At 43.5% G+C, this 25,707-nt stretch overlaps 1 protein-coding gene across 1 annotated transcript; it reads right to left on the reverse strand.

The window, feature by feature from the left end:
- Positions 1 to 1,174: 1,174 nt before the first annotated feature.
- LOC117504725 (NLR family CARD domain-containing protein 3-like) lies at positions 1,175 to 24,874 on the reverse strand. The gene is made up of 12 exons (XM_034164226.1): positions 24,727 to 24,874; positions 23,104 to 23,200; positions 22,913 to 23,023; positions 19,741 to 19,819; positions 17,480 to 17,699; positions 15,545 to 17,348; positions 15,280 to 15,450; positions 10,121 to 10,294; positions 9,580 to 9,753; positions 9,208 to 9,378; positions 2,933 to 2,979; positions 1,175 to 2,605 (listed from the first exon to the last, which is right to left on the reverse strand). The coding sequence occupies exons 2-12, from the start codon at positions 23,184 to 23,186 to the stop codon at positions 2,064 to 2,066; spliced, it is 3,576 nt and encodes a 1,191-aa protein (XP_034020117.1). The 5' UTR covers positions 23,187 to 23,200; positions 24,727 to 24,874; the 3' UTR covers positions 1,175 to 2,063.
- Positions 24,875 to 25,707: the final 833 nt, after the last annotated feature.

Here is a 25,707-nt window from a genome sequence, read left to right on the forward strand (position 1 = left end):
GAACCATTTCAAGAAACTGGTTAGAAGTTACATCATGTCTTTCTTAACCCCACTTCAGACCCAAACCAATTCACTTACAAGGCCAATAGGTCAACAGAGGACGCCGCTACCGCTACCCTCCACACCACGCTGACCCACCTGGAGCAACAGGGTAACTACACCCATCTTTGTGGATTACAGTTCAGCATTCAACACCATCCTCCACCATGGTCTTGTGAGGAAATTACTGAACCTCTGTCTACCTCATTCCACATCTTTGGATTAAGGACTTTCTGTCAGATTGCTCACAGAGAGTCAGGATTGGCCCCCACATATCCACAGTTCTCACACTCAGCACCGGTTCCCCTCAAGGCTGTGTGCTGAGCCCACAGCTCTTCACCCTCTACACCTCTGACTGCACCCCTATCCACACCAGCAATACCTTCATTAAGTATGCAGATGACACTACAGTGGATGGCTGTATCACTGGAGGAGATGAGCCCGCCTACCGGCATGAGGTGGAACAACTGACGGTGTGGTGTAGAGAAACTAACCTGCTCCTGAACACATCCAAAACCAAGGAGCTAATCATAGACTTCAAGAGAAACAAAACAGACATTCAGCCCTTTATCATTGGGGGGACCTGTGTGGAAAGGGTCAGGTACCTCCGTTTCCTGGGAGTCCACATAGAGGAGAAACTGACCTTGGACAGGAACACCACACAGTTGGTAAAGAAGACACAGCAAAGACTCCACTTTCTGAGAATCATCAGGAAAAATAACATAAACCAGAGATTTCTTGTGTCTTATTACCGCTCTACCATGGAGACCATCATAACATACTGCCTCTGTACGTGGTTTGAGGGTTTCCAAAATAGAAGAAATGATCACTGGGCGCCCTCTACCCATACCGGGGGACCTTCATGGCTCTTACTGTCTCAGGAGAGCCAACACCATCCTAAAGGACTCATCCCACCCTGGACACTCTCTGTTTGAGCTGCTGCCATCAGTCAGACGGTACAAGACCATTAAAGCAAGAACAAATACACTGAAAAACAGTTTCTACCCAACTGCTGGTAGAGTTTTGAATATCACTGGAACCAAAGAGCCAGGAGACATACCACACTTGAAGTGAGTGCAGTGTTTGTTTATGTGCAATATCTACCGCCACCGAAATATCCAGTTTTGTACATACGTTTTTTTTTTTTTTTACAGTATATGTAATCTCTTTTTTGCTGCTACATACTTATTACAAGTATTTTTTCCCCTCTTTTTTATTTTGTGCTCGGACATACCTTTTTCATTCTGTTTATTTTCTTTTCTTCTCCAGACCTTTCAAGTCTGAACGTGGTTTACTCAGGTTTATGTTTGCACTGAAAGGCTGAACCTTACGGTTCATTGTACCTGTTACAATGACAATAAAGAATCTGTATCTGTAATCTGTACACCAGAACATCTTGTGTTTTAATACTATCAACAAGTTTATGTTCATTCCATTATTACAGATAATATAAATAGATAGGCTCCCTATGCAACAATTTTGAAAGATTGCTATTGGGTTTCTAGTGAATAAACCATATTTCATTTTGAAAAAAGTGAGAATTTTCTTCTCTTTTGTTGAACAGGACTTTTCAGTACCAAATTCAATACTTCTTCTGACATTTCAGTACTTATGAAAATTGACATTAAGCTCAAACATTTTGCTATGGAGGTCCAACCAGATACCCTTATATCAATCTTTGGTTCAGCTGGACCTCATAAGAAAAATTATTATGGAGCCCACAAAATTTAACCAAACAGGATCAAAATAAGTGAAATTGAAGTTAACTGTATAGATGACAATTTCATATAATCTCAGTTGATGAAGTATGAAGGTTCAGAAAATATTTCAATAAATATACCCCTGGGGGTCACTTGGTCCCCACATGTACTGATTTGGATAAAATCGACACTTCATTTTGTGTGTGTGTGCGTAAAATATCACACTTGAAGTGATGTGAGAATAACAACCGCTCTAAGACACATCTTTGTCTTCTCTTGTGGGACAATGTGTGTGTTTCTGTCCACACGAGGAGACTCTCTGTCCTACAGACGACACACAGACGCTGTGGAACCAGAACCAGTCCAGAACCTGAACCCAGCACACAGAGGTTCAGTGAATGTGCAGGAGAAAGTGTGGAGGTGGATCAGAGAGTCAGAGGAGACTTCATAGAAGGACAGAGTGCCAGCAGGACAGTCCACAAACACTGAGACTCTGTGAGAGGATTTAGAGGAGCGACGAAGTTCTGTTTGTACATTATTGTGACGGACAGAGTAACAATCATCTCTATCACAGCAGAACAGCCGCCAGGACTGATCAGTTTCTCCAAACCTACATTCAGCTCTGTTTCCTTTCCTTTTGATTCCTCTGTAAGTTACTGCTATAGAAACATCTCCTCTCCACTCGACCTCCCAGTAACAGCGACCAGTCAGACCAGTTGTACACAGGACCTGAGGGCAAGGGTCAAATCTGTCTGGATGATCAGGATATGGTTGATCCTCTTTCACACGTTCCACCTTTGTGTTGTTGTCGGATAGTTTGAGTTTTCTGTTTGCTGAGTTTGGATCCAGAGTGAGTTCACAGAAATCTGATGGAACGAAACACAAGACAGCCGCAGTTATCGATCGATCAGTTTGCCGATCAACACAATAAAGCTGTAATCCTAAAGCACCTATTGTGTGTGTGTCTGCCCATCTGTATGTGTCCACAGGGCTAAGCCATATCGATAAATTGGGGGCTGAACTGTGGTCCTCATAACGGTTTGGCTTTGTTGTGGGCATTAAAAATTATGACCCACTTATTTCCTCAGTATTCACTGATAAACAGCCTAACATCATGAAGCTGTTTTGAATGGGCAATTTCACAGTTTGGGGTTTCTAAAGAAACAGAAGACTCAAAGTACAGTCACACTTACACTTCCTCAGACCTGGTGTCAGCCTTTGGACTCCATCATTATCCACCCTGAAAGGAGCAGGAGGCGGAGCAACACATTGTCATTAATCATGTGAACATGGACACAACAGGAATCTCATCCACGTACTTTGTTCACCTATAATTGTGCTAATCAATAGGAAATAGGGGTTTTTCAGGAAGTCTCGGTTTCAAGATGGCGACACAAATTGAAAATTGGCCATTACAGACCCACAGACAGTCGTGTTGGATAAAACAAAGGGCTTTATCTGGTTATCGGGCAGCGGTTCACCAAACAGAAAAACAGTCAGTGAGGCAGAGGAGTGGTCAAATACAAGCAGGGTTCAAGGGCTGAGGCAAAAGCGAGATCCAAAAAACAAAGCGAGGTCAAAAAACAGGCAAACAGGACAAAGGCAAAAAGGCTGGGACGAAAACGCACGGTACAACGAACTGGCAGTGGAAGTTATTGCACACAAGGCTTAAATCTGTGCGTTATCTGTGCTGCTCCACAGCGTGTTTAGTCGATTTTTATTTTATTTTAGCACCGTTGTCGTGCGTTCGCTGTTGTCATGCGTTGCCTGTGCTGCTTCATGGCCTGTTAGGTGCCTTGATTGGGGCACTCCTTCTGCTGAATCACCTCTAAATTATTTACACATTATTCACTTTGTGTGTTTTTAGGAATCCGCTAGGTTGCGTAGCTACTAGCTCTTAGCCGATTTAGCATGGCGGCTTCTCCTGTCTCTCCCGTACTTTTCTGCTCTGGGTGTGAAATGTTTAGTTATTCCTCGGCCTCCTTTAGCAGTAACGGTACTTGTAATAAGTGCAGCTTATTCGTAGCTTTGGAGGCCAGGCTGGGTGAATTGGAGACTCGGCTCCGCACCGTGGAAAATTCTACAGCTAGCCAGGCCCCTGTAGTCGGTGCGGACCAAGGTAGCTTAGCCGCCGTTAGTTCCCCCCTGGCAGATCCCGGGCAGTCGGGAAAGCAGGCTGACTGGGTGACTGTGAGGAGGAAGCGTAGCCCTAAACAGAAGCCCCGTGTACACCGTCAACCCGTTCACATCTCTAACCGTTTTTCCCCACTCGACGATACACTCGCCGAGGATCAAACTCTGGTTATTGGCGACTCTGTTTTGAGAAATGTGAAGTTAGCGACACCAGCAACCATTGTCAATTGTCTTCCGGGGGCCAGAGCAGGCGACATTGAAGGAAATTTGAAACTGCTGGCTAAGGCTAAGCGTAAATTTGGTAAGATTGTAATTCACGTCGGCAGTAATGACACTCGGTTACGCCAATCGGAGGTCACTAAAATTAACATTAAATCGGTGTGTAACTTTGCAAAAACAATGTCGGACTCTGTTGTTTTCTCTGGGCCCCTCCCCAATCAGACCGGGAGTGACATGTTTAGCCGCATGTTCTCCTTGAATTGCTGGCTGTCTGAGTGGTGTCCAAAAAATGAGGTGGGCTTCATTGATAATTGGCAAAGCTTCTGGGGAAAACCTGGTCTTGTTAGGAGAGACGGCATCCATCCCACTTTAGATGGAGCAGCTCTCATTTCTAGAAATCTGGCCAATTTTCTTGGATCCTCCAAACTGTGACTGTCTAGCGTTGGGACCAGGAGGCAGAGCTGTGGTCTTATACACCTCTCTGCAGCTTCTCTCCCCCTGCCATCCCCTCATTACCCCATCCCCGTAGAGACGGTGCCTGCTTCCAGACCACCAATAACCAGCAAAAATCTATTTAAGCAAAAAAATTCAAAAAGAAAAAATAATATAGCACCTTCAATTGCACCACAGACTAAAACAGTTAAATGTGGTCTATTAAACATTAGGTCTCTCTCTTCTAAGTCCCTGTTGGTAAATGATATAATAATTGATCAACGTATTGATTTATTCTGCCTAACAGAAACCTGGTTACAGCAGGATGAATATGTTAGTTTAAATGAGTCAACACCCCCGAGTCACACTAACTGCCAGAACGCTCGTAGCACGGGCCAGGGCGGAGGATTAGCAGCAATCTTCCATTCCAGCTTATTAATTAATCAAAAACCTAGACAGAGCTTTAATTCATTTGAAAGCTTGTCTCTTAGTCTTGTCCATCCAAATTGGAAGTCCCAAAAACCAGTTTTATTTGTTATTATCTATCGTCCACCTGGTCGTTACTGTGAGTTTCTCTGTGAATTTTCAGACCTTTTGTCTGACTTAGTGCTTAGCTCAGATAAGATAATTATAGTGGGCGATTTTAACATCCACACAGATGCTGAGAATGACAGCCTCAACACTGCATTTAATCTATTATTAGACTCTATTGGCTTTGCTCAAAAAGTAAATGAGTCCACCCACCACTTTAATCATATCTTAGATCTTGTTCTGACTTATGGTATGGAAATAGAAGACTTAACAGTATTCCCTGAAAACTCCCTTCTGTCTGATCATTTTTTAATAACATTTACATTTACCCTGATGGACTACCCTGCAGTGGGGAATAAGTTTCATTACACTAGAAGTCTTTCAGAAAGCACTGTAACTAGGTTTAAGGATATGATTCCTTCTTTATGTTCTCTAATGTCATATACCAACACAGAGCAGAGTAGCTACCTAAACTCTGTAAGGGAGTTAGAGTATCTCGTCAATAGTTTTACATCCTCTTTGAAGACAACTTTGGATGCTGTAGCTCCTCTGAAAAAGAGAGCTTTAAATCAGAAGTGTCTGACTCCGTGGTATAACTCACAAACTCGTAGCTTAAAGCAGATAACCCGTAAGTTGGAGAGGAAATGGCGTCTCACTAATTTAGAAGATCTTCACTTAGCCTGGAAAAAGAGTCTGTTGCTCTATAAAAAAGCCCTCCGTAAAGCTAGGACATCTTTCTACTCATCACTAATTGAAGAAAATAAGAACAACCCCAGGTTTCTTTTCAGCACTGTAGCCAGGCTGACAAAGAGTCAGAGCTCTATTGAGCTGAGTATTCCATTAACTTTAACTAGTAATGACTTCATGACTTTCTTTGCTAACAAAATTTTAACTATTAGAGAAAAAATTACTCATAACCATCCCAAAGACGTATCGTTATCTTTGGCTGCTTTCAGTGATGCCGGTATTTGGTTAGACTCTTTCTCTCCGATTGTTCTGTCTGAGTTATTTTCATTAGTTACTTCATCCAAACCATCAACATGTTTATTAGACCCCATTCCTGCCAGGCTGCTCAAGGAAGTCCTACCATTATTTAATGCTTCAATCTTAAATATGATCAATCTATCTTTGTTAGTTGGTTATGTACCACAGGCCTTTAAGGTGGCAGTAATTAAACCATTACTTAAAAAGCCATCACTTGACCCAGCTATCTTAGCTAATTATAGGCCAATCTCCAACCTTCCTTTTCTCTCAAAGATTCTTGAGAGGGTAGTTGTAAAACAGCTAACTGATCACCTGCAGAGGAATGGTCTATTTGAAGAGTTTCAGTCAGGTTTTAGAATTCATCATAGTACAGAAACAGCATTAGTGAAGGTTACAAATGATCTTCTTATGGCTTCGGACAGTGGACTTATCTCTGTGCTTGTTCTGTTGGACCTCAGTGCTGCTTTTGATACTGTTGACCATAAAATTTTATTACAGAGATTAGAGCATGTCATAGGTATTAAAGGCACTGCGCTGCGGTGGTTTGAATCATATTTGTCTAATAGATTACAGTTTGTTCATGTAAATGGGGAATCTTCTTCACAGACTAAAGTTAATTATGGAGTTCCACAAGGTTCTGTGCTAGGACCAATTTTATTCACTTTATACATGCTTCCCTTAGGCAGTATTATTAGACGGTATTGCTTAAATTTTCATTGTTACGCAGATGATACCCAGCTTTATCTATCCATGAAGCCAGAGGATACACACCAATTAGCTAAACTGCAGGATTGTCTTACAGACATAAAGACATGGATGACCTCTAATTTCCTGCTTTTAAACTCAGATAAAACTGAAGTTATTGTACTTGGCCCCACAAATCTTAGAAGCATGGTGTCTAACCAGATTGTTACTCTGGATGGCATTTCCCTGATCTCTAGTAATACTGTGAGAAATCTTGGAGTCATTTTTGATCAGGATATGTCATTCAAAGCGCATATTAAACAAATATGTAGGACTGCCTTTTTGCATTTACGCAATATCTCTAAAATCAGAAAGGTCTTGTCTCAGAGTGATGCTGAAAAACTAATTCATGCATTTATTTCCTCTAGGCTGGACTATTGTAATTCATTATTATCAGGTTGTCCTAAAAGTTCCCTAAAAAGCCTTCAGTTGGTTCAGAATGCTGCAGCTAGAGTACTGACGAGGACTAGCAGGAGAGAGCATATCTCACCCGTGTTGGCCTCTCTTCATTGGCTTCCTGTTAATTCTAGAATAGAATTTAAAATTCTTCTTCTTACTTATAAGGTTTTGAATAATCAGGTCCCATCTTATCTTAGGGACCTCGTAGTACCATATTACCCCATTAGAGCGCTTCGCTCTCAGACTGCGGGCTTACTTGTAGTTCCTAGGGTTTGTAAGAGTAGAATGGGAGGCAGAGCCTTCAGCTTTCAGGCTCCTCTCCTGTGGAACCAGCTCCCAATTCAGATCAGGGAGACAGATACCCTCTCTACTTTTAAGATTAGGCTTAAAACTTTCCTTTTCGCTAAGGCTTATAGTTAGGGCTGGATCGGGTGACCCTGGACCATCCCTTGGTTATGTTGCTTTAGACGTAGACTGTGGGGGGGTTCCCATGATGCACTGTTTCTTTCTCTTTTTGCTTCATATGCATCACTCTGCATTTAATCATTAGTGATCGATCTCTGCCCCCCTTCTCGGCATGTCTTTTTCCTGGTTCTTTCCCTCAGCCCCAACCAGTCTCAGCAGAAGACTGCCCCTCCCTGAGCCTGGTTCTGCTGGAGGTTTCTTCCTGTTAAAAGGGAGTTTTTCCTTCCCACTGTGGCCAAGTGCTTGCTCATAGGGGGTCGTTTTGACCGTTGGGGTTTTTCATAATTATTGTATGGCCTTGCCTTACAATATGGAGCGCCTTGGGGCAACTGTTTGGCGCTATATAAGAAAAAAGTTGATTGATTGATTGAAATACACAGGACATAATCAAGGTACAATGTGACACAGGTGTGAGGAACATTTAGAAAGGGGGCATGGACGGACAAGACAAAGATGAGGAAAGACTGGTGAGGGACAAGAGAGATCAGTGACAAAAGGGGCGTGACAGTGACACAAACAAAAAGTGACAGTGACATTACCTAAAACCAACAATAAACAAAATAAGATACCAAAACATAGCAAAACCAAAAGTCAAATAAAATATCCACACAAAAAGAATAAAGGAAAAAACTGAAAAGTGATCATCAAGAAAACAAAAGGCTGAAACAAATTAGAGTGGAAATCAACACATGGCTAATGTGTTATAAACAGAACATAAAAAGTGACTAAAGTATAACAAACCGTTGATCAAAAATGGTCCAAAAGGGATCAATGAAAGAAGGGCGGATGCAGACGGGACAAAACCATGATACAGACCCGGGGCACGATGCGCGGGACCGTGGCTTCAGTGAAGACATTGTTGTTGGTACAATAGTCTTCCCACCTGATGTGGAGGATACTCCTTAGCCAGTGTTGGCGGAATTGCTTGAGGGTCTTCAGGTGGTGGCAGTAGGAGGTCCAGGTCTTCCTTCCGTACACCAGTGGTAGCATAACAACAGCTATGTAGCTCAGGATTGTGTTCAAAGGTCTTTTTTGTTGAAAACACAGGTGCAAAGCTGGCAAAGTTTCTGCACACTTCAATCTGTGTTGGATGTCATCATAGATGTCTGTGTTTGGCACATGGCTGCCCACGTATGGAAAGTGGGTCACATTCTCCAGGATCTGTCCATGCAGGAAGCTTTGGATTGATCATGTTTGGTGGAGGCTGATACAGGACCTGTCTTGTCATTAGGTTGATGTGATGACCAAGCTTGGTGTAGGCATCATTGAAGGTTTCAAAGATTTTCTGAAGACCTTCTTCCGCAAAGGATGACACCCTGCCATCGTTGGCATACTGGAAGTCCAGGAGTGAAACCCTGAAATCCTTTCCAGTGGTAGACATTAATTAGATTACTCGATGGTTTCCACAGTCAGACTTGTCTCCTTTCCTCTTCTAAATGGTGACAATCATTGAGTGTTTTCAGTTCTGCTGGTATTTGTTATTCTTCTTGCAGTGAATTAGTAGACTGAATATAGGATAGTTATTTTTAATTTTTTTTTAGAAAACACAGCCTATAAATACCTGAGAGACTCCAGAGTCCAGCGTGGATCCTCCAGTGCAGCAGACAGCAGCTTGACTGAGTCTCCTGGATGGTTGTAGCTCAGGTCCAGCTCTCTGAGATGGGAGGGGTTGGAGGTCAGAGCTGAGGCCAGAGAAGCACAGCCTTCATGTGTGATCAGACAGCCTGACAGCCTGCAGACACACAAACCAGCAGACACAATGTGAGGACAGTGTCAGGACGTCCCCACTTTGCAGCAGCACGGACACACTGATGTCTGCTGCAGGATGAGCTCATGACTGTGGTTCAAACACTGAGATCCATCAACACTCACACAACATGACAGGGAGCAAAGCTGCAGCTTCACTGTGATTTTGCACACATCGTGTCCTGACCTGAGAGTCTCCAGGTGACACTGTGGACTCTCCAGTCCAGCAGACAGCAGCTTCACTCCTGAATCCCGCAGCTGGTTGTCATTCAGGTCCAGTTCTCTCAGACTGGAGGACTGACAGCAGAGAACTGAGCTCAGAACTTCACAGCTTCTCTCTGACAGATCACACCAACTCAGCCTGAGACAAAATCATCAACAAGAAAAACATTTCAGTCATCATGTAAAGGTTACTGGTTGTTCTGCACCTCAGACAGGATTCATAAACCAGCTTTGAAATAGGTTGTTCTGCTTGAAATTATGCCAAAAAAGGTGTGTGGAGGCACGAGTGCATGGTCAATATTATATTCAATGGAAAGTCCATTGCAAAAGAGGTGGGACATTGGTGTTACCCTGCATGACCTGGGCGTGACGAATGAAGCATGAACGTGTCTCCATTCTAGATTTACGATTACGGAACCTAAAGCTGACAAACTAACCTCCTGGTTAGTGTTTTATTAAAGCATATTGGCTGAGGTAATCATTTTAAATAAAACATATATCCTGACCTGAGAGTTTCCAAGTGACAGTATTGACTCTCCAGTCCAGCAGACAGCAACTCCACTCCTGAGTCCTGCAGGTGGTTGTTACTTAGGTCCAGATTTCTCAGACTAGAGGACTGAGAGCTGAGAACTGGAGACAGAACTTCACAGCTTGTCTTTGACAGACCACACCAACTCAGCCTGAAGATGAAATCACCAAGAAAAAGATTTGTGTTGTCATGTAAAGGTTCCAGTTTGTTCAACACCTTAGACGGGATTCATAAATATGCTTTGATTCTTTTTATTTATTTATTTATTTATTTTTTAAACTTTCGATGCCAACTGTGGTCATGGTGCACAGCCAGCCACCACATCTGGCTGTGTTTTATCTTTAATGAGGAGGGAAAAAAATGAACAACAAAAAATGGATTATTTAAGTGCAGAGAGTCACCTGGTTTTAAATTTGTATGATATGTCAGACAGGAATTAATTTATAACAAATTTATAACCTCACAAAATTTAGGTTTTAAGCTGTCATCAGAGCCAGGGTGTCCTGTTTTAATAGAATGCTGTGCAGAATGCTAAAACTCAGTTGGTATCTTTCAATAAATTAAATTATGTCTGTGTCATTATCAATGCACTTCACATCATCACCTGCAGTATGCCACTAGAGATAACAGAAATGATCTTCTAACGACTGCTGTGATGGGTTATTTTCTGATGCCACCATCTGAACACAGCGTAAGTCCAGATATGCACACACACACATTAAACACTGACTGCCATTAAACACCATAGAAGAAGAAGAATACATAACAGCGGAACAAAAAAATTTGAAAACTTATTTTCGTTCCGAGTGGGAGGATTATTTTTTCATTAATTCAAATGGGAAATCTATCTGTCTTATCTGGAATTGGTCCGCTGATGGTTTTCAAAGTTATCTGAAAACCTAATCCAATAATGAAAACTTTAGCTTCGATGTTTAGTGGAACTGTACCCACCACTGCCTACGTGGCCTCAGGGTTGGACTTTGAACAAATTTCGGCCCTGGCATTTTTCCTCTGGACCAGCCCACTATTGGCCCGACGAATCCACCCCCAAACACGCATACCCACCCGTCCATACCGAACCCCCAATGAACAAATACTATACACCTAAACACCATGAACACACACCTAAACACACACTTTCACTGTCATTTCACCTTGATCATAGTACAAAACGCGGACCCAGCACCACATTACAAGTTTATATATATATAAAACATCATGAGGTTTATGTCACAGAAATCCTACTTTACAATCACACTGCAGTCATTGTTAAATTATTTCCTTTTGCATTTATAATAAACACTTGTATTTATTCAGTGTTTGTTTTTCTGGTTGAAATAAGATATAAATAATCTACCAGACTTCAAAAAATATACAAGTTTCCATGTTATTTTATTTGTCTAAAAATAAATGTTTGAGGTTCCTTATGTTAAACAAGAAATTATCTAATCTGAAATAACAGGTGGTTTTAATACAGATGAAAGGTTTCTAAAGAACCATTTATTGATTTATTTACCTGTTTTAATTACAAGTGTTCTAAACTCTTTTTTTAACAGTAATCAGAAATTTTGAGGTAACAACAACAAAAAACATTTCCAATGATTTTTCTTCAGAAAACTGCTCTCTAAATGAGCAGTCCTGTCACACGTTAATGTTTTGTACAGATCAGTGGTTTCTGCACCAATCGGATTGGTCCAATCCATTTTGTAGAGATCAGTGGTTTCTGCCACGAGTCTTCCGTGTTTTGGCCCGACGCGTCATTCCTATTGGACAATGCGAAGGTACGTCACAGCTCAGAGTGTCAAAAGTTGGCACACCTCATCTCGACAGAACACCGGCTCTGTGTGGTATGCAGGAGATCACTTGACCGAGCGTCTATACGTTCAAATAATAATTAAAAAAATACTGTCATCACTCTTCACTCTTGGTCAGTCTCTTACAACGTTGCAGCGTAAATACACGAGCTTTTCCAGGAGCGCATGTCTCCTCCGGTGCGCACTTTTTTTTGGGGGGGGGGGCGACCCCGCCCCCTGTGATTTTTTTTTTTTTTTTTCTGGCGCCGGGTCTGACAAAACGGAAGCAAAAGCACACAAGCGGAAAAAAGTTTTTGTCTCCAAAGTGTGTGTGTGTGAGAGAGAGAGAGAGAGAGAGAGAGAGAGGGGTAATGTGTAACCACTGCTAGGATTCACACAGCAGCAAATTAAGGAGCTGAAGTCCGTAGCTGTTGCATTTAAAGATTAACAAAAGTAAAGCACAGTTAATTAAGATAAAAGAAACGATTCCAACCTTGTATCAGTAGAACAGCAGAGAGACGTCCAGGTGCCAAGGACTCAATCCATTCACAGGGGCGGGAGCGGCCTACTGCTCTTCCTGCAATCTGAATGGCCACCCTGTATGCTTCTCCATTGTCACTGGCTGTTGGTCATGTCAATCATTGTGCTCGATGTAAGTCACCGTTGTGTGATCAAACGGAAACAAAACTGAAACCTAGAATAAGACTGCACCGTGTATGAAACACTACTGAACTTTTATTTTGACACAAATTCAGGAAGTGGCTCTGCAGCTGTGCCAATTAAATGCTGTAGCTTCACCAATCACGGACTTTCCTCGTGTTGACAGCAGCGCGCGGTTCGAGAACACTGTATATTTCCATAATCTCTATAAATATGGGAGGGCCGGCCCACGCACGTCTAAACGTGCAGCGGCCCACTGGGCAAATGCCCAAAATCACAGATTACCAGTCCGAGCCTGCGTGGCCTCAAGCATAGGACTAGAGGTCTGGAAAGAAAATGGCGTTGTTCAAAACTGGAAGTGTTCCACCTTGTGTGGCGTGATGCTATTCTAGACCATAAGTATGCGCTACTGGCTACAAAGTGGGCCTACTACTCTGATTTGATCAACAAAATGGATTCAACAACGTCGGTATGGCACCAGTTGGAAAAAGGCATAACCACAGGCTGTGCTATCTTAAATCTCTCTGTTTGCACTGCCTGTGAATATCCTGGTGAAGTCTGCAGAAGTGGAGTGCAGAGGTCTCATGTTCAGGTTGTGGATTTGCCAACCCCGATTAGGGCATTTGTGGATAACCTCAGAGTCATGCACTTCAGTGTTGGGTTGCAGGTGGCTTCTGCGATGGTTTGAGAAGCTCATCTTTTGGGCGAGGATGTGATTTAGGCCTTAATGCTGTGTTTACACATAGACAGGACGCGTTACGAATGTCACATTTGCATCATTCTTAGCACATTCCTGGCATTCTTAACGTGACTTAACGCATCTGAATACGTTTCGTAATAGTGATATTCGTGATTTTCGTGGAGCATGTTTTTGGCTGTCAAAAAATCTTCCACGAATGTCACGCACCACCCTCATTTCGCCTCATGTCGTTGAGGTCGCAACTGAGCGTGTTGATCTGTCTTGATTTGTGGTGATCCTTAATAGACCATGACAGCATTCTTCTCTGATGTGCACACAATTAAACCTTGTTGCACCGCATTCAGTTTCATTGCTGCAATATGCTGAAGGGCAGTGACACCAAGTCGGCTAAAAGTCTTGTTCCAATGCTCCTCAGTGCGCTCCTGCAGGTGTTTCACCTGCTGTTGCTGTGCCTGATGTTTGGGAAAATGCGCGAGATGAGAGCTGCATGAAGCCACACATCTGGCTCTCCTCCTTTCTGTGCCACTCCATGGCACAGAGCCCAACTAAGCATGCAATCACAAAGTTCTTCTGTGGATTTTGAGGAGCAAACTGGAGTGATCTGAATTCTGACAGTAGGATGAATATGGGGGTGTATGTGGAGACAATTTGCCTCATTCACAACGTGACAGAACGTAGCGCAATGTTATTCTTGACTGTGCGTAATGGTTCCTGGTGCCATTAATCGTAACGTGTGGTAACAGGTTACAGCAGTTCTTGAGGACACCTGACGCCTCTGCCTCAAATCATCACATTTGTGATCAGCGGCCAAGAATGTATACTTTGTGGCATTCGAGACGTGCCGTCGTTATGTGTAAATGCAGCATAACGCCTTTATTCCTCAGGAAAGCGAGAGTGACAGAGGAGTTCCACATCTTTTTTGGGGTTGAACAAATTCCATCTTTCAAGCAGAAGCTAGTGGCTACACAAGATCTTCTAGCAGTCAGCAATGACCTTAGTATGTCACTCACCACAATGGACAGCTTCGGACTCTCAGGTAAATTCAAGGACTGGATTTATCAGTACAGAATTCTGCCTCATCTCCTTTCGCAATTGCTAATCTAAAAGGTTCCAACTTCACTGTAAAAGCCTTTGAGAGGGAGATCAGCCAGTTTCTGCACCGGTTGGTGGGCCTGGGCCTGCCTCAAAGCCTGGCCCTCTGTAAGAACAACAAATTACAGCTTCCAGTCTTGTAGAGGAGTTCAGTGTTATGAGCAAACAAAAGTCCTTCTCTACTCTGACTCTGTTGACACAAGTGTTCTTGAAATCAGAATGTGGAAGTGTGGTGTGCAGACGAAGCTGTTGAGTAAGCTGAGGCATAGTTGGGCCTGGTTTGGAAGTAATCCTACACCTCACACTAGTAAAGAATGTGGGAAGAAGCTAGAGGGAGGAGTGCTGGCATAAGTATCAGCAAGCAGGATCATCCTACAAAGTATACCATTACCTTCAGCAGGGAAGAAGCCACAGCCACAGGCAAAGCCTCAGGGTGGACTGCTCTACTGCAACTCTGGCAGCTCATGGTAGACCTAGGGAGGCCGTTGAAGTTCTCAGACATCCTTGCAGGCATCATTTTAGGTTCAACATGGTACTAATATCAGGGGAGACCAAGCAAGTGGTCCTGTTAGACTTGACTGTTCTGTGGTGGGGTAGCATGGAAGAGGCCCAGGAGAGGAAGAGGGCAAAGTATGCAAACCTTGGAAGCGAACTGTTGGAAGCGGGGGTGGAAAGCCTGTTGCGAGCCAGTTGAGTCAGATGTAGAGGCATTGGCTCAGTCCAAAGAAACACCATGGTGTGAACTCCATGTGGACCCACCAACAACAGTAAGAGAAGCTGGGTCTGGTGCAGTGTTCAAGGGGTAGTGGACAGCAGTGCAAGCCCACATGGACTGACACTCTGTTAAAAGAAACATTTTGAAAGATTTGATGCAAAAAATGAATTGCTGACCTGAGAGTTTCTAGTTTACAGTGTGGACTCTCCAACACAGCACACAGCAGCTTCACTCCTGAGTCCTGCAGCTGGTTGTTACTCAGGTCCAGTTCTCTCAGACTGGAGGACCTAGAGCTGAGAACTGATAGAACTTCACAGCTTCTCTTTGACAGATTACAGCCAGATAACCTACAGCAACAATAAAAAAAAACAACGAAGATGTGGACTGTAAACTGATATTAATAACGTCATTGTTCAAATATCAAAGTGTTTCTGTCCTTACAAAGCTTTTTTAGATTCTTTGATCACTGGCAACAGCCTCAAAAGAGCCTCATGTGAAGCAGAGTATTTCTTCAGGTCAAACACATCCAGATGTTCTTCTGATGACAGTAAGATGAAGACAAGAGCTGACCAGTCAGCAGGAGATGAATATTTTCTGGAGAAACTTCCTGACTTGACGGACTGTTGGATCAGATTCAGTAGAGAACGATCCTTCAGTTCATTCAGACAGTGGATCAGATTGATGTTTCTCTCCATAGACAGATTCTCATTGAGCTTCTTCTTGATGAACTCAACTGTTTTCTGACTGGTCTCTGAGATTCTGTCTGTCTGTGTCATCAGGCCTCGTAGGAGAGTCTGATTGGTCTGCAGGGAAAGACCCAGAAGGAAGCGCAGGAACAAGTCCAGGTGTCCATTTGGACTCTGTAAGGCCTCGTCCACAGCACTCTGATGGAGACGTGTTAGTTTAGGTTTATCTTCAGATGTCTTAGACCTTCTGGATGTTGTTTGTTCTTTGGACAGCAGATTGACTCCAAACTGGATGAAGGTCAGATGGACATAAAGAGCAGCCAGAAACTCCTGAACACTCAGATGGACAAAGCAGAAGACCTTGTCCTGGTAGAGTCCTCTCTCCTCTTTAAAGATCTGTGTGAAGACTCCTGAGTACACTGAGGCTGCTCTGATATTGATGCCACACTCTGTCAGGTCCTCTTCATAGAAGATCAGGTTCCCTTTCTGCAGCTGCTCAAAAGCCAGTTTTCCTAGAGACACAATCATCTTCCTGTTCTCTGGATTCCACAGTGGATCTGTCTCAGCTCCTCCATCATACTTGACCTTCTTCATTTTGGACTGAATCACCAGGAAGTAGATGTACATCTCAGTCAGGGTCTTTGGCAGCTCTGGTGTGTCTCTGGTTTCCAACACGTCCTGCAGAACTGTAGTAGTGATCCAGCAGAAGACTGGGATGTGACACATGATGTGGAGGCTTCGTGATGTCTTCATGTGGGAGATGATTCTTCTGGACTGCTCCTCATCTCTGAATCTCTTCCTGAAGTACTCCTCCTTCTGAGGGTCAGTGAAGCCTCTGACCTCTGTCACCATGTCCACACACTCAAGAGGGATCTGATTGGCTGCTGCAGGTCGTGTGGTGATCCAGAGGCGAGCAGAGGGAAACAGGTTCCTCCTGATGAGGTTTGTCAGCAGAACATCCACTGAGCTTGACTCTGTCACATCAGTCAGGATGTCATTGCTGTGGAAGTCCAGAGGGAGGCGACACTCATCCAGACCGTCCAAGATGATCAAGACCTGGAAGTGCTGGAAGCTGCAGATTCCTGCTTCTTTGGTTTCAGGAAAGAAGAGATGAACAAGTTCCACCAAGCTGAACTTCTTCTCTTTCAGCACATTCAGCTCTCTGAAAGTGAATGGAAATATGAAGTGGAAGTCCTGGTTGGTTCGTCCTTCAGCCCAGTCCAGAGTCCACTTCTGTGTTAAGACTGTTTTCCCGATGCCGGCCACGCCCTTTGTCAGCACTGTTCTGATTGGTGGCTGAGTGTCAGCTAAGGCTTTAAAGATGTCTTCACATGTGATGGTTCTTTGTGGTGTGTGTGTTTTCCTGGATGCTGCTTCAATCTGTCTGACCTCATGTTCCTCATTGACCTCTGAAGCCCCGCCCTCTGTGATGTAGAGCTCTGTGTAGATCTCCTTCAGAAGAGTCGTCTTTCCTGCTTTAGAGATCCCCTCAAACACACACTCAAACTTCTGCTTCAAATTAGATTTGAATTTCCTCTGAAATACTTTTGCATCCCTTTCTGAAAGAACAAACAGCATGAATCAGGGAAAGAATTATGTTTTTCCTTATAGAATTTATACAAAAATACATTTCAAATGTGAAAATGTGAAATTTAGCGTCCTGGTTAAATGCTGACAGAAATCCTCTTACTGCTCTGCAGACAATCAGCCAGCTCCTCCTCATTCATGTCCCTCAGGAAGTTCATTGTGATCTCCAGAAGAGCATCTCTGTTCCTCTTGTGCTTATCATCCTCACCGATCATCCACTGATCCTCACTTTGACTCTCTAAACATTCCTGCTCATTTGTGAGAACATTCTTGACCTTCTTCAGCTCAGTTTTAACAAAGATGACCATGTTCTCCTCTAGAATCTGGAAGACAATATAATATAATCCATAAAATTAGATGGATTGGATTATTTGTACATTTTACATAGGTGATTTTGTGTCACAGTGCCTCGTTTTTAAAGTGATAACTGTTCATTTCGTAAGTGTCCTTGGTCGAATCAGTAACAATGAAACATCTAAGAAATACAGCTGCATGTTCAAGCAGCCAGGTTAAAACAACATCATGGAGAATTTCAGGTGCACGTTCACAGTGGCAGTTATATCTGGGTTAAAACAGTGCCATGCTCACTGCAGATAGCAGACTCCACACACATCTGGATTCAAACTCTGAGAGATTCTCTAAAAAAAAACTGAGAGCGTTGAGGGTGAAGTGTCCGTCGTCTTCTCTCTGTACAGAGCTCACTGAACATAATGCCATATTCCCAACTTGTTCCAAGTGTCTGCTCAGCAGGTCCACTGATCTGAATGAATGATGAGTAATTTCATGATCTGATGTTGCAACGTTTATTTCACTCTGTCGGTTCTCCATTGTGCCGTTTCTGCGTTTGCTCAGACTGACGTCACACGCTGAGAAATGCCAATAAATGTTGATGAATGAGTTCAACGGTTTACGGAAATGCACTTACTGACTGACTGAGCTAGGCCCCCTCCCCATGACCCTTGACTGGAGTAAGCAGGCAATGAAAATTAGATTTGGAATAAATTAGAAATTGTTTGCTGCTCCCCAGTGCTTTCATTGCTATCTCTGGGGGTTTTAACCATGTTATCCATTCAACATTCCTTTCTACTTTCAAGCAGTTTGTGGATTGTAAAACAAAAGACAATAAGACCTGCTTTACGCTAACGTCAAGAAAGCATACCGTGCCACTGCCCTCCCCCAATTGGCAAGATGGACCATAGCCTGCTCTACTTATAGCCAATCTACATTTCTGCAGTTCCACAGCAACCTGTGGTCACCAGAGTGGCATGGAGGTGGTCACAGGAGGCTGGAGACCGTATTTGTGGATGTTTTGAGGTGACCAACTGGGGTGTGCTCTGTGAGGTGCAGGGGGAGGACACTGAAAGCATTACAAACTGTATAACGGATTAACTGTCCAGTCCAGTAAACTGTGTTTACTGGACTGTAAACAGGGGAGGTGATAGTTTAGTGGTTAAGGCGTTGGGCTTGAGACCAGAAGATCCTTGGTTCAAAATCCCAGCCTGACTGGAAAATCACTAAGGGCTCTTGGGCAAGGTCTTTAATCCCCTATTGCTCCCGGTGTGTAGTGAGCGCCTTATATGGCAGCACCCTGACATCGGGGTGATTGTGAGGCATTATTTGTAAAGACGCTTTGAGCGTCTGATGCAGATGGAAAAATGCTATATAAATGCAGTCCATTTACAATATCATCCAATCCAGGACTGTGCGCCACTACCCCAACAACAAACTGTGGGTTACCAAAGACATCAAGTTGACACTCAACAGAAAGAAAGCTGCATTCAGGAGTGGAGACAGGGAGGAGCTGAAGAGGGTGTAGCAAGAACTGAGGAAAAAGATTGGTGAGAGGAAGGACAGTTACAAGAGGAACCTGGAGAGCAAGCTCCAGCAGAACAACATGAGGGAGGTGTGGAGTGGGATGAGAACCATCACTAGTCATGGTAAGAAGGTGGACCAGGTGATAGAAGGAGATCTACAGGAAGCCAAAGAGCTAAACCTGTTCTTCAACAGGTTTGACAACATGGACTCTTGCCACGCTTCCCTCAGCTCTTCTCAGTGCTCCCCCTCCCCCAAACCTCATGTCTGGTCCTTATGCCCAGGAAGAACAACCCCAACACACTTAATGACTACAGACCTGTGGCCCTAACATCACGTTATGAAGTCACTTGAGAGGCTCGTCCTGAGACATCTCTGCACAGTCTTCGAATCATCACTGGACCTATTGTTTTAAAAACATGTTGACTGTTTTGTGTTCGGTACTCTGGCCAAATAGTTTCCTTCAGGATAATAAAGTTCATCTTATTCTTATCCATAGTGCAGTATTACCATATGCATTACCATCACAGTATAACGTGGAAGTTAACAAACCGAAAATGTGTTGTCCAGGCGTGTGTGATGCCGCTGAGCAGATGGAACCCTGTGAACCTCTGAGCTCTGCTGCTTCACTCTGTGGACCAATCAGAAACAGTTTACTCACATTGTATCTGAACACAAACAGCTTCAATTTCATTAGAACCTGTGTCATTGTTCTGAAAACTCAAACTTGGTTTCATTATCTTGTCCTGGTGATCCCACTGTGTGTCAGTGGAGTTGAGTGTCACTTTCATTAAGTCATTAGAGTGGGAACTCCTCCTCTTCTTCTTCTGCTGTTTCCTGTGCTCCGCGCACACGTGTTTGACCACGGTGCTCCGCGGGGCTGTAATTATCACTCAGCTGTGTATGTGTGGGTATGCGCATAACACTGCCTGGGCCACTAAGCACGCACACGGGGCACACATGGACAAGTGGACAGCTTCGCTCCAAAGTTCGCTGGCAGTTGGGCCATGCAGTCCCTCAGACGGAGCCTTTCCAAGGAACTTTCTTTATTCTTGTTTGCACACTTCAGCAGCAGAATGCAACTCTGGACACCGCGATGGTTGGATTATCATGGTTGGAATTATTTTTTTCTTTTGGGTGAGAGGATTATAACCGCAGGCTGCTGTCTTGGCCACATGTCCTTGTCTGTGAAACACCCCTGGACCACTGCTGGAGGTAAGATGCATGTGTATTAATGGTGTAATGACCTGCCACAAGCTCCATGCGATATCTCCTCTAGAGTTAGAAGGTAGACTTTATTACAATGCGTGAGTTCCGTCCGGCTGAGCCTGATGCACGCAATGATGCATAACTGCGCAGCACAGAGAGGTGCATCTGTCCGTGTTATGATGGAGACAATAGTTCACATTATTTATACTCAACAAAAATATAAACGCAACACTTTTGGTTTTGCTCCCATTTTGTATGAGATGAACTCAAAGATCTAAAACTTTTTCCACATACACAATATCACCATTTCCCTCAAATATTGTTCACAAACCAGTCTAAATCTGTGATAGTGAGCACTTCTCCTTTGCTGAGATAATCCATCCCACCTCACAGGTGTGCCATACCAAGATGCTGATTAGACACCATGATTAGTGCACAGGTGTGCCTTAGACTGCCCACAATAAAAGGCCACTCTGAAAGGTGCAGTTTTATCACACAGCACAATGCCACAGATGTCGCATGATTTGAGGGAGCGTGCAAATGGCATGCTGACAGCAGGAATGTCAACCAGAGCTGTTGCTCGTGTATTGAATGTTCATGTCTCTACCATAAGCCGTCTCCAAAGGTGTTTCAGAGAATTTGGCAGCACATCCAACCAGCCTCACAACCGCAGACCACGTGTAACCACACCAGCCCAGGACCTCCACATCCAGCATGTTCACCTCCAAGATCGTCTGAGACCAGCCAATCAGAAACAATCGGTTTGCATAACCAAAGAATTTCTGCACAAACTGTCAGAAACCGTCTCAGGGAAGCTCATCTGCATGCTTGTTGTCCTCATCGGGGTCTCGACCTGACTCCAGTTCGTCGTCGTAACGGACTTGACTGGGCAAATGCTCACATTCGCTGGTGTTTGGCACGTTGGAGAGGTGTTCTCTTCATGGATGAATCCCGGTTCACATTGTTCAGGGCAGATGGAAGACAGCGTGTGTGGCGTCATGTGGGTGAGCGGTTTTCTGATGTCAATGTTGTGGATCGAGTGGCCCATGGTGGCGGTGGGGTTATGGTATGGGCAGGCGTCTGTTATGGACGAAGAACACAGGTGCATTTTATTGATGGCATTTTGAATGCACAGAGATACCGTGACGAGATCCTGAGGCCCATTGTTGTGCCATACATCCAAGAACATCACCTCATGTTGCAGCAGGATAATGCACGGCCCCATGTTGCAAGGATCTGTACACAATTCTTGGAAGCTGAAAATGTCCCAGTTCTTGCATGGCCGGCATACTCACCGGACATGTCACCCATTGAGCATGTTTGGGATGCTCTGGACCGGCGTATACGACAGCGTGTACCAGTTCCTGCCAATATCCAGCAACTTCGCACAGCCTTTGAAGAGAAGTGGACCAACATTCCACAGGCCACAATTGACAACCTGATCAACTCTATGTGAAGGAGATGTGTTGCACTGCATGAGGCAAATGGTGGTCACACCAGATACTGACTGGTATCCCCCCCCAATAAAACAAAACTGCACCTTTCAGGGTGGCCTTTTATTGTGGACAGTCTAAGGCAGTGATTTTCAACCTTTTTTGAGTCGCGGCACCCTTTTTATATTTACAAAATCCTGCGGCACACCACCAGCCAAAATAATATTATAATGCTATTACCTCTGGTTTTGCGCAAAACCCAATTATCGCAATAGAAAATCGATACAGAAAACACTGCATTTCGAAAATCCTCAAGCATTTTGCGCTCTGATCTCAAGTAGGGCTGTCACGATTAGGAATTTCTGGAGACGATTAATTGTCAGACAAATAATTGCGATTGACGAATATATTGTCTATTTTTTTTTCTTTTTTCCCCTTCTTTATATTCTACTATAATTGTAGTATAATTACACAACTCTGGAAGAACGTTTGGCTTCTGTGAGTGGAGAAACGGAATGGTGCAACATTTTTATTTTTATCTTCATTTTACATACAGTCCCAACTTTTTCTGATTTGTGGTTGTTTCTGTTGCATTTCTGAAATTGTTTCTCCTCATCAGTCACGTTTTGTGCTTAAACACTGCATTAAGCTCAAGACTGAACAAATAAATACCTTTGGAAAATAACAGCTGTTAAAGTTCAGAGTTCTCACCTGCTTTTTGTGATCTGTGCGTCTGAACATTGTTTTTTTTTTCGTGGCTCAGTTCATTCATATATTCTCATTTTTTAAATATGTTTTTAAAGATATTTGACCATTTATGGTGTGAACAGGACGGTAACGGCAGAATCACACCTTTAGAGAAAGTTCAGAGAGAAGTAAAGGCAGCTTCATGTTTCCGTTCACTCCATTTAAAATCCTCTGAACGTGTCACACCTGCATTCAGGAATCTCCTGAATGCTGCTGAATAATAAACTATTTCTTAATAAGACCAAATACAAATACATGGGTTTTCACTTTTGACAAAGTAATATCATGGATATACATATACAATTGTCTTACTTGTCTGTCCATCATGTAAATACCTCTGTTTAAATTCAACGGGCCAATGCATTGACCAGTCACTGTTCAGGGACACACAGCTGGGTTCAGGCCCAGATCCATTGCCACCAGAGGGCGCTGTGTCCTGCTGTGGTCTGGAAACACACAGAACTCTGAGTGTGAATAATGGCAGTGCAGCTGTGTGAACAGTCACAGTCACAGATCCTCATCTCACCTCTGATCTTTGATCTGGATCTCATGGTCCTCAAACAGATCGGTTTTCACAAGTCCCTCCTCCGTTTGCTCACACTGATCCATAGCAGAGTCCACACCTTTAAAACAAACACAACATGCTGTCACACATGATTTCCCAGCAGTGCTCTGTGTCACATGACAAACTCGATCCTGCTGCATTTCAGGTGCAGATTCTTCTTCCACGTGTGTTTATCTCAAAGGTATGAACCAGTTAATTCCCATACAAGGGGACAACTGGAGCTTAGTTCCATCAGTGGTCTCAAGACCAAACAAAGGGGGTGGCTAGAACAGGGATTCCACCAGAAGGCCCGGTAGTCAGAAAATGTGTCTTTTTGGGGATTCCACCAGAAGGCCCGGTAGTCAGAAAATGTGTCTTTTGGGGATTCCACCAGAAGGCCCGGTAGTCAGAAAATGTGTCTTTTGGGGATTCCATCAACAGGCCAAGTACTCAAAAGGCCCGGTAGTTAGAAAACGTGTCTTTTGGGGGATTCCATCAGAAGGCCCAGTAGTCAGAAAATGTGTCTTTTGGGGGATTCCATCAACAGGCCAAGTACTCAAAAGGCCCGGTAGTTAGAAAACGTGTCTTTTGGGGGATTCCATCAGAAGGCCCAGTAGTCAGAAAATGTGTCTTTTGGGGGATTCCATCAGAAGGACCGGTAGTCAGAAAATGTGTCTTTTGGGGGATTCCATCAGAAGGCCCGGTAGATAGAAAATGTGTCTTTTGGGGGATTCCATCAGAAGGCCCATTAGATAGAAAATGTGTCTTTTGGGGGATTCCATCAGAAGGCCCGGTAGTTAGAAAATGTGTCTTTTGGGGGATTCCATCAGAAGGTCTGGTAGTCAGAAAATGTGTCTTTTGGGGGATTCCATCAGAAGGCCCAGTAGTCAGAATATGTGTCTTTTGGGGATTCCATCTGAAGGCCTGTTAATCAGAAGCCCTGGTAGTCGGATGGCCTGTAGTCAAAATGTGTCTTTTGGGGGAATTCCTTCAGAAGGCCCAGTAGTCAAAAGGCCTGGTAGTCAGAAAATGTGTCTTTTGGGGGATTCCATCAAAAGGCCCAGTAGTCGGGATTAGGATTTACTGATCAGAATTTAAGTAAATGTCAACTTTATTGGTCCTGGATAACAGAAAGAACCTTGGAGTTGAATTTTTCCAAAGCCAAACAATTGTTGGTGGACTTTAGTGGGAGCTGTGGTGACCACGTACCATTTGTTATCAGCGACACTGCCATTCAACAAGTGGACAGCATCAAATTACTGGGGATGAAGTGAGTAATACCACCATTAAAATTTAGCAACATAAATTGCCCCAAGTCACAAGTGCTTCAACTTGACCAAGATGCTATGAGTTGATGAAGCAGTTTGTGTACTCCAAGTTAGTAGGTGATACGAGTTGACCTGATACCATGAAAGTGAGGTGGACTGCATCCAGAATTATTGGCCAAAATCTCACATCGTTGTAGAAATCTGTGAGGCTATGCTCATATCCAGGAACAATCCGATTCCTACGACGGTTTGAAGGAGGTGATTCTTCCGGAAACCAAACTACAACACAACACATACCACTTCAGGAAAGTTTTAAAAATTAAAAGAAAACATTTACCTGATCATCAGTGGGAACAGAAGAGACAAAAACACAGATAGTCCAGAAGTGAAACAAACAACTATGGAAAAAACGGCTAATGTTCACTTCAACTGATGTAATCCAAAGTGAGATTCAAAACACGGTTGATCACATCATTTACATACCCATCAGACTGGTTAAAGACAAAAAGCACTCACTCACACAAGAACATCGGTTGAAGAGGATTTCTGTGGTTGACTGGAACAAAAACAGGCATGCGGAAGTACCAGTCCGACTAGTTCCTCTAAAACAACACCTTCAAATTTATTTTTAGGTTTGTGACACAACAAATGAACTGCATTTATATAGCGCTTTTCCATCTGCAAGCTGAAGCTCAAAGTGCTTTACAATTATGCCTCACATTCACACAGACACACTCACACACTGATGTCAGGGTGCTGCCATACAAGACGCCCACTACAAGCCGGGAGCAACTAGGGGATTAAAGACCATGCACAAGGGCCCTTAGTGATTTTCCAGTCAGGTCGGGATTCAAACCGAGGATCCTCTGGTCTGAAACCCAACACTTAAACACAAGTCCATGTCTGCTCAAGCTGCTAATGGATACCATGACCTGGATGACTGAGAATCTCCACAACCTATTTTCCCACTGTAATAGAATTTATCTGTTTCTCGGGACCAGACCTGCTTCCAGGAAAAAACAAAGCCGACCTATCTAACTGCCACAGTGTATTTCTACGGGTGACTGAGTCACAGCTCGCAAAAAAAAGTCTAAATTATATTAACTGTATAGTTTGAACTAGTCTGTACTGATTATGAGTCCATAAAAAGTTCCAGAACCCAGAGTTTTTGAAGAAAAGCATTCTGAACTTTACCAAGAACAAGGAATGTTTCCAATATTATGGACACTCGTGTTTGTGAATTTTCAACATATTCACCGATTTCAGTGCCCTTTTTAAATAATAACTGAAACTGCTGTAATGGCAACTGATCGACAGT

The sequence above is a fragment of the Thalassophryne amazonica genome, chromosome 23 (assembly GCF_902500255.1).
Source record: "Thalassophryne amazonica chromosome 23, fThaAma1.1, whole genome shotgun sequence".
NCBI classification, from domain to species: Eukaryota; Metazoa; Chordata; class Actinopteri; order Batrachoidiformes; family Batrachoididae; genus Thalassophryne; species Thalassophryne amazonica.